Below are 10,518 nucleotides of genomic sequence, written 5' to 3'. Positions count from 1 at the left end.
CAAAGAGTTTTAGTATTAGTATCTTGTGCCTGCTATGAAATTATAAAATCTATTTGACACTCACAACCAAGATGTTGCTGATTGTCCTCAGCCAGCTCCCCGTGAGGAGAACTAGTGGAGAATCCTGTCTCTACTGTCTCATGGAGTGGAGAAGAATGGTAAATAGAAGAAACAGGAATTTAAAAAGTGGGAAAATATCAATTTTACATATAACCAAATATTTTCTTTAAAATTTACCAAAAATTGTTAAACCCTAAGATGTATTCAACATGTTTTGCCAGAAATAATCAATTGTCTGGCTGTTTTGCTCAATAAATTTCAACAAATGTAGGCAAGGAAGGAGGATTCAGAAGAGATTCCATTCTCCTTTTCCTTTTGTCCCAATTTGTTACTCACAGCGTCCTTGAACCTCCTCATTCTCCTGTTGCTTATGAGGGTGAAGGCTGTGTGAGGTGATAGGAACATAAACCAGGGCACTGACCTGACACAATATTTCACACCTATACACCCAGAAGGTTGGGAGGCCACGTCAGGTGAGTGGCTTGAGTCCATGGACTTGACAACAGGCTGGGCAACATGGTGAAGTACTGATGCTATGAAAAATATAAAAATTAACCATGCTTAGTGGCATGCACCTGTCGTCCCAGAGTCCTCAGAAGCAAACTCTGGCCTGATTCTTCCAACAGCCTCCTCTTCTGCAGTCTCAGAGACCCTGCTGAGCTGCTCCCAAGACAAGCAGTGCATGTGAGCAGCTGGGACACCCCAGCAGAGAGGTTTCTGTTTGGGGATGTACCACTGTGGGAGGAAGCTGTGTACCTTGCATGCAATAATAAACCCCAATATCCTCAGCCTCCACCCTGCTGATTTCTAGTGTGAAATCAGTGCCTGACCCACTGCCACTGAACCTGTCTGGGACTCCAGAGGCCCGGTATGAAGCAAAATACATCAGGAGCTGTGGAGACTGGCCCGGCTTCTGCAGGTACCAATACAAATAGGTATATCCATTACTATGCAGGAGGCTCTGACTAGACCTGCAGGAGATGGAGGCCGGCTCTCCAGGGGTGACGGGCAGGGAGAGTGGAGTCTGGGTCATCACAATGTCCCCACTGGATCCTGAAATAATAACAGAGAAGTACAAGGTTATATAGACCATTATGAGCAACTTTCATAATTTCCCTTACGATTTTGATTTATGGTTACATATTTTTAAAGTTTTGATTTATATCATAAAAAAATAGACTTTCTAAAATGAATCCAGTATTTATTAGCCAGCAGGGAACCCTCTATTTTCAAAATCTTAACCAGAGCACTGATCATTGTTCCTGGGAGATGATTCATGCTTATTCCTGAGAGAAAAACATGAATTATCTTTGCTGGAGCATAGACCATGTGCCTGTACACATGGCTGAAATAAATATAGAAAGCTGTGGAGCCCACAGAACTCACCCGCCCACTCTGTTTTCCCACCTCATTTTAATCCTATCCTTACCAGGGAGCCAGAGCACTAACAGCCCCAGGAGCTGAGCAGGGAGCCTCATTGTGAGAAGGTAACCTGAGGAGTCCTGATCAGTCAAGGCAAGGTTAGAGCTGAGCTTTTATCTCAGACTCACAAGGGAAGGTCCTCCCTAGGGGACAGTATGCAAATCCCCTGGTGGGTACAGTGGTGTGGAAAACGTTGATGGGGCAGGGGGAATGTCTCTTCTGTGAACAATGTGACATAAAATGTTTGTTGGAGCAAAACAAACATAATTCAAGTCAAGTTTGCATGTGGTCAAGGGAAGAAGGCTCTGACTGTGCTAGTTGGGACCTCGGACAGGGACACATTGTACAGAGCATGCCACACTGAGAAAGCACAAGGACCCTGACAATGTGGAAATGTGTTTCCAGGCTGCATCTCTGGGAGGTGAATGCCATCCTGCATGACTCCTTCCAGTCAGTCTAGAGAAGAAAACAGCCCCATTCCCACAAGCACAGACGGGCAGAGGGCCTGCAAATGAAAAGTGCTCCTGAGCCAGTTCAAGTGTTGCCTGGTGTCTGCTGTTTCCAGTAAAACTGTTGAAGATCTTTCAATGCAAGTGTTAGAATCTCCCTTTCCCTGGGACCTGGTAAGTAGGTCCCAAAAGAGTGTTCTGTCTGAGGGCCTCAAAGGGCGAATGATGTGGGTCTTTACGTTTAGAACCAAGAGCCCAGCGTAAGTAAGAGGAAAAGGTACAAGAATATTGTGCCTCAGGCAGTGAATGTAAAATTCGTGGTGACAAACTGTTCAATCTGGGGTAATCCCATCATAATCATCTCACATATACAAGATTAACCAGCAGGATCTCATAGGTAAGAATGTCCTTGGTTAATGATACAGACCAATAAGAAATCACATTGCATGATGTTTTCCCGAGTGGTACTTAGGAAAACTCTCTTCACACAATCTCCCTGGTCATGTGGGATCAGGTCTTATCAGGGCTTCCAGGTTGTTGCCAACACTGAGTGACACCTGAATCACCCCCAGCCTAGATGTGGTGCAGTCACAGCCATGAGTCTGCAGTTCAGAAGGAAATTGTCTACATGAGAAGCACAAGGACTGCATCTACAGTCTGATGTCTCAGGGTAACCTGTACCTGAAACTGACATTTTCATGGTTTCATGTAAAGATGCGCACAGCTCAGGGATGTGAATCTGCCCCATAGCTGATCGTTACAAAGGGAAACAATCTCATGTTTATTCATTTGTTAGTGATGTACTTAATATTTAATTGAACAGCTCCCGAATAATGGTGCCGACATCAAACACCATCACAAGGACAGTGATATTTCTGGAAAAAAAAAAAATCCGGTAACAATTGAAAGACTACCTTGTAGTGCTATGTAATCTTGAGTAATTTAGCAGAAATTTACATTTAATTGCCCAAGAATGCAAACAAATTTAGTTCTAGGTAAGATTCCAGAGGAAGGCTTGGTTTAAATATCTTCCGGGATATCTACCAAAATAACATCTTTTCCAAGACTGGAAAAAATAATTGAATAGCAATGATATTAATCTTTAAATATTGAACTCCATTGCAGTAATGTGGGTTAAGGAGATCGAATTGTACTTAAGAGGTTGGATTAGAATAAAGGCTTATATTGTACTATTTCAATTTTATTTACTCTTTTCTCATTAAATTGAATAACTTTCATGTACCTGACTTTTTCTTTTCTTATGTTATTAACCAAGTCTAATCTGCTTCTAAGTCTTTAAAAAGTCAGACTCCTAATTAATGAAAATAGTGGAAAAAAGAAACATCAGAGGCAGTAGAAAAAGAAAAAGAAAACACAAAACAATCAGCCAAACTAACATAGAGCGAGATGGTGCATCTCATTGCAAGTTCTAAATAATTATTCTCAAAGGGTGTTAAGTGAAGAATCAGTTCTATCCATTATCCAATATGGAAACTTGAATTGCAGGAAAGTGAGTAACAGCAAAAAAATTGTCATGATTTCTTTTACTAAAAGTCAATTATTGAAAAGGCTATTTTTGCAAAATATTCTTTAAGGTGTATGAATTTAAGACAGCCTTGCTATTTCCTATGAAACTTATGCCAAGACTTTGACAACAGCAGGAGAAGCTAGTCACTTCACAGTGGACAAAGATCAGAAGATGTCAAAACCACCTCCATTCGGATCTAGGTGTACAACAGGCCTCTGTGTCTCTAACATGAACCATGGTCACCCGAATGAGGGAGGACTTATACAGGTGGGGTTTATTGTGGCTGTGTCTCCTTTTCCTGGTGCAGTTAGATTGGGGTCCATAGAATTGGGAGCAACTGCATTATTAATAGGACTTGGGAAGAGAGTCTTAGAAGTGGAATTGTTTGTGCTCATGACCCTGGAGTCAGTGTTTGGGGTGGACCCTGTGATCTGATTTGTAGGGGATTGGAAGGACTTGTGGGCTGAGCAAGGAGAAGAGATGACCACAGGGGGCAGTCGCACACATGACTTTATTGAGTGAGGCTTTGACAGGTTTGCAGAGACAAGTTTCTCCCAGCAGGAATCTGTACAGAGAATAAGATGCCAGGGTTGCTTCTCAAAACAGATGGGTCACTGGACAAGGGGCTGTATGTCTGGGGGACGCTGAACAGCAGGACAGTGGGGAGTTTCTGGGTTAAGGTTTGCATAACTGGGGTTTATCTTATTGCTAGCAGAAGTGGTTGAAATTTTCTCGACATGCAAAGTAAGTATATTCTAGAAGATTAAAAACATTCTTCCTTGGGGTGTTTTTAAAATAATTGCATTTAAAATTTGAGTTTGAAACAGGCCATTAAGAAGTAAACACAGTTTTGAAATAAACGACATAGGGGCCGGGACACATGGGTCACTTTTAACTCATTTATATATCACTGTTTCCAACTCTGTAGACTTTGTTCTACAGATGGTATTAGTCCAAAGTGTCCAAATCAACACTACCGTGGAGAGGTTGAGAAACACAGAGGCCTGTTCCCCGCCTGGGCCACAATGAAGATTAAAGGGGAGAGTTTTTTTCACAATGAAGATTAAAGGGGAGAGATTTTTGATTAAAGGGGAGAGTTTCTCTTTGGTTGAGAATTAAGACAAGGTCACCCACGGAGCATCCCTTTGTGAAGCTGCAGGTCCTGTGACTGGATTCCTGGCTGCAAGGAACCTGGGGTGGAAGCTGTCTGCATTCTCTCACTAACTGTAAATTGTCACTCACTGGAGCATCGATTCACAGGTAAATACTCTGGAACACAGAGAGCTCAGGGAATGAAGGCTCCGTGAATGTGTATCTTCTGCTTCTGAGAATCCATCTCTCCAGCACTGGAAGAAACAGGGTTGTTCATATGTTGCACCTTCAAACCCTATTGCAGACCTGTCTAAGCTGAACCTGTTTCCAAATGGTCGAAGTATTGTTTTTCACTTTTTCTTGGAAAAAAATGTTTAGAAATCCTGTAAAACTGTACTCACAGCTGTGGGATTAAGTGGTGCGCTTTTCCTCTGTGCTTGTTAATGTTTCTGCCAAGCCCACCTCACTTACAAACAAACTGCACAAAGTGAAGCAACGATTCTGTTTCCTTCCTGAGAATTCTGTGTCCAAGTCACTTCAATCTCTGTGTCTGTCTTCAAATTGGCTTCTCTTCTGCAGACTTTGTTAAAATGTCTATCTCTATCTTCTAAGGAAAATCTTGATGTCCTTATAGGATGGAGATAGACAGACATTTAACAAAGACTTTTTATTGACCACCTGAACCAGGGCCCATCTGGTCAATACATGATAATCTGCCCATTTCATAATCCTTAATTTACATGTTTGATTAAATTCTGATGAGAAAGCAAAATGGGCTAAAAATTTCATCCTCAAGGAAACATTCATGTTTAATGCACAGAAACTGAACACAAAGCCTGAGTCCTCCTTCCTCACCAGAGAGTTGGAAAAGCAGTAGGAAGAGGAGCAAAGCTGGGTCCTGACATCCCCGAGGGCCTCCTGAGGCTGCTCCTGCTCACAGAGAGTGGAGAAGGTGGATGAGTCAGCTTGCGCTGCCACACCAAAAACACGGGGCTGGATGGCGTAAACCACAGAATTTAATTTCCACATTTCTGGTGCCCCCAGACGGATGTCCAGCAGGGTTTGTCTTCTGGTAAAAACCTTCGTCCTGGTTTGCAAATACCACCTTCTCACCATGTCTTCCCACAGCCTTTCCATGGAGCGGAAGACAGTTAGAGAGACAGAAGAAAAAGGAGAGCTCTCTGGACCTTGTAAAAACATGAATCCTGCTGGATCAGAGAACCCCCCCCATTATGACCTCAATTACATCTTTAGAGGTCCTAATTTCAACAGTCACATTGAAAATTAGGGTTTCAACATGAATCTGAGGGCTAAATTCAGTCCATAGCAGGTGAGACAAAGCCAAGGCCATGCTTCCAGTCTCAGGGCACGGGGCAGGTTCCCACAACTCAGCACATGGTGGTTGCTTCTAGGTGCCCAGGTCACAAGAAAGACCTGACTCTAACTCTAGGGCTCCCTGTTGATAATGGGACACCAGCATTCCTACTTTCCCAGTGTTCCTGAGACCATGGTGTTGTCTTTTGTTTATTGTGGAGTGTGTTTGCCATCTTCAGGCAGGTCTTTGACATAACAACTTACAGGACATTTGATTATGTGATTGTGAAAATTAATTATTGATTAATTAATCACAAATAACAAATTAAACAACACATTGAATCAGAAAAAAAGGAGGGTCAAATGAGGAGTGTAAAAGAAGACAGTGTCTTAAAAAGACATATTTCTTTCAAACAAGAACAGTTAGAGTCACAGATTATTTTAACAATGACTTTTTAGCAGCAATTATGAAATATTAAATGATAACTTCAAATAGGCTACCACATGTATAAGTTTATAGTCAAAAGTATTTTCAAGAATCATACAAACACATTTTCAGATTAAAACAAACAAACAATGAATGTGGGTTTATCAGCAGATCCAGATCCACTCAATGGAAAATGTCTCAAATGTGTGATTGAGTCAAAAGTACATTTGTCGTTGATGGAAAGCTCGAGGTTTAATTTGTTTCTGTTTTTGTTTTTGGTCCTTAGAAGAAAGCAGCTTTCTCTCTACTCAGTTCCACCTCATGCTGCTGAGGATGAACATGGGGGAAGTCACTGTGAGGAAGGAGGAAGGCTGTGTTCTGAGGGTGGTTGTGCCTCCTGCCCACCTGAGTGACCTTATAGAGAAGAGCCACCCACAACACCAAGGCCACCTGCCTGCCTCTGCACTGCCATGGCACAGATACAGAAACCTTGTCACATTAAGTCCACCATATTTTGAGGCTTCTTTGTAATAAATTTGATTATGCTCTGATTCTCCTTGTATCTCTCCCCTTTCAGATTTAGAATCATGTATTTTTCACCATTTTGACTTGAGAATATAGACCTTTGGGAAATCAGCATTATATAGGTTGTACATTTGTTTGCTTTTCCTAAAAAAAATACCTAACCACCTTGAATGGGTTTTGATTTTATCTCCTGTCTCACAGAAAAGCAGAAACTCAAGGTGACTAGGTGCTGTCAATCACAGGAGGGCTAAAGGTGACAATGGCATTGCTTAGCTCCTCTTCTTGCTACTCATATTTTATTTTCTTTCACTGTATTCTATAATAACATTTAGGTTCAATGATGCATTAATTAGTATTTTTGAATAACATATTAAGTGTCTTATGTTTCTTAATTTGAGGGTTACAGTCTGATAAATATCTATATACATTTTGCCATGGAACTTTTAAACCTAACAGAAATGACACATTGGAATTTTAATTGCACTTCCTATGGAATCTATTGTCTTGAAATAAATCATCTCAAGTATTATTTAAGCCCTTAGCCTGCATCAGAATCTTGTTCTATTAATTCAGGCAGTCTTTAGTGTCTCTATACCATATCATCACATGTAGCAGACATCACTCATTACTCGGATTCACATAAATTTATTTGGCAGAACAATCAGATCATGAATGCAGATTAGTGGTAACACAAGTGAAATGCATGTTAGAAACGACTGGTTTGGGAATAGTTTTCTACATGATAACACTTGGTCGTATTGGGAAATTGTTATCTTCCCACTTTCCAAACATTATCTCTCCTTTACCACTCACACGAAACTGCCCTCTCTAGTATTATGGTGGAGAAAGCACTATTGCTTTTTTAACAGAAAGCATATCTGTTAGGTTTAAAAGTTGCATGACAAAATGTGTATAGATATTTATCAGACTGTAGCCCTCATATTAAAAAAGTATATAAATTTAGTGCACTATTGTCAATGGAATCTATTAAGAGTGTAACTTTTCTATACATGTACAACTAAAAGAGAAGATTCAGATTCATCTTCAGGAATAAAATAGTGTCATATAAAATAATGCATTTTTTCATATTTTAAACCATTTTCTTATGACCACATAGTACTAAATATTTATCAGGGGAACCAGTCCCCAATATTTCAATGTAGCTTCTTTTCTATTTTCCATCAGTGTCAGCTGTCTGAGAAATAAAGAGAAAGAGTACAAAGAGAGAAATTTTATAGTTGGGCCTCCGGGGGTGACATCACATATTGGTAGGACCATGAAGGCGACCTTGAGCCACAAAACCAGCAAATTTTTATTAAGGATTTTAAAAGGGGAATGTGTGTACAAACAGGGAGTAGGTCACAAGGATCACATGCTTCAAAGGGCAATAAAGATCACAAGGCAAGGCAAAATTAGAATTACAGATGAGGGTGTATGTCCTGCTGTGCACGTATTGTCTTGGTAAACATCTTAACAGGAAATAGGGTTCGAGAGCAGAGAATCAGTCTGACTAGAATTTACCAGGCTGGAATTTCCCAATCCTAGTAAGCCTGAGGGTACTACAGGAAACCAGGGGGTATTTCAGGTGTTATCTCAACCACATAAGACAGACACTCCCAGAGCAGCCGTCTACAGACTGCCCCCCAGGAATGCATTCCTTCCCCAGGGTTATTCCTTGCTGGGAAAAGAATTCAGCAATATCTCTCCTACTTGCACATCCGTTTATAGGCTTTCTGCAAGAAGAAAAATATGGCTCTATTCTGCCCCACCCCACAGGCAGTCAGACTTTATGGTTATCTTCCCTTATTCCCTGAAAATAGCTGTTATTCTGTTCTTTTTTAAGGTGCACTGATTTCATATTGTTCAAACACACATGTTTTACAATCAATTTGTGCAATAGTGGTTCTGAGGTGACGTACATTCTCAGCTTATGAAGATAATGTGATTAAGAGATTAAAGACAGGCATAAGAAATTATTAAAGTATTAATTTTGGGAATTGATGAGTGTCCATGAAATCTTCACAATTTATGTTCTTCTGCCACGGTTCCAACCAGTCCCTCTGTTTGGGGTCCTTGACAATATTTCTTCTCCAAAATACTATGTCAGTAAAATACTTTTAAAATTCTAAGATTTTGAGAAGAAAGTAAAAATCTCATGCAATTCTGCATTTTTCCTGTGGTACATTATATAAACTTTATGTTTTCAATCTGAATTATTTCGTTTATTTTCAAAGCCCACTTTTGGAATTGCAAGAACTCCATTTTCAGTCAGCAAAAGGTAACTGAGGGATGCCAAACTATTTTGGTATTATCGTCTTATATTTGACATGGATATTTAAAATCTGTAAGTAGAAAAAAATCAAATATTTTATCTAATTATTCTTAGCCATATTCCCCTGAGGACAGCTGATGTACAACACTTTCTCCATCATAATACTAGAGAGGGCAGGTTCCCGTGAGTGGTAAAGGAGAAGGAAAGTTTGAAAAGTGGGAAGACAGCAATTTCCCAACATGACCAAGTGTACTATATATAAAACTATTCCCAAACCAGTCATTTCTAACATGTGCTTCAATTGAGTTACCACTAACCTGCATCCATGATCTGATTGTTCTGCCAAGTATATGGGCTCAAAAAATGTGGGCAAGAGAGGGAGGGTGAAGAGAGCTTTCATTCACTCTTCCTTCATCAGAGCTGGTTGTTCCCAGAGCACGTGGCCACCAGTGACAGCTGATGGGGCCTTAACATATGGGACTGAAGTGCAGCTGAGGCTCTCATGGGCCAGAGTCCTCAGCAACAAACTGCCCGGAATTCTCCAAGAACCTCCTCTTCTGCAGACCCAGAGACCCTACTGACCTGCTCCCAAGACAAGCAGTGCATGTGAGCAGCTGGGACACCCCAGGATTGAGGTTTTTGTTCAGGGTTGTACCATTGTGGGAGGAAACTGCACAACTTGCATACATTAATAAACCCCAACATCCTCAGCCTCCATCCAGCTAATTTTCAGTGTGAAATCAGTGCCTGTCTCACTGCCACTGAACCTGTCGGGAACTCCAGAGACCTGGTTGGAAACCAAATAGATCAGGAGCTGTGGAGACTGGCCTGGCTTCTGCAGGTACCAAAAAATAGGTTTTTCCATCACTGTATACAAGGCTCTGACTAGACCTTCAGGAGATGGAGGCTGGCTCTCCAGGGGTGACAAGCAGGGAGAGTAGAGTTTGGGTCATCATAATATCCCCACTGGACCCTGAAATAATATGAAATAAGTGCAAGGTGATATAGACACATCATGATCAGACTTCATGATTTCCCTTATGATTTTTATTTTCAGTTACGTATTTTTTTTCAGTTTTCATTTATATCATGAAAAGTAGACTTTCTAAAATGAATGCACTATTTACTAGTCAGTATGAAACTCTTTATTTTCAACATCTTAACCAGATCACTGGTCATTATTCCTTGGAGGAGAATCCTGATTATTCACAAGGCAAGAATATGATTTCTCATTCCTGGAGCATAGACCATGTCCCTCTAACACATGGTTGAAATAAATGTGGGAAGCTGTGGAGCCCCCAGATCTCAGCTTCCTACCCCATTTTCCCATCTTATTTTAATCCTATCCTTACCAGGGAGCCAGAGCATTAGCAGCCCCAGGAACTGAGCAGGGAACCTCATTGTGAGAAGGTGACCTGAGGAGTCCTGA

At 40.9% G+C, this 10,518-nt stretch overlaps 1 gene segment (V, D, J or C); it reads right to left on the bottom strand.

Moving 5' to 3' along the window:
* Positions 1–278: 278 nt before the first annotated feature.
* LOC101008567 lies at positions 279–10,518 on the bottom strand. The segment is given in 2 exon segments: positions 279–1,113; positions 1,490–1,987. Coding segments are annotated over 2 exon segments (459 nt in total).

The sequence above is a fragment of the Papio anubis genome, chromosome 14 (assembly GCF_008728515.1).
Source record: "Papio anubis isolate 15944 chromosome 14, Panubis1.0, whole genome shotgun sequence".
Lineage (NCBI taxonomy): Eukaryota > Metazoa > Chordata > Mammalia > Primates > Cercopithecidae > Papio > Papio anubis.
This window is presented reverse-complemented; position numbering and strand designations above follow the sequence as displayed.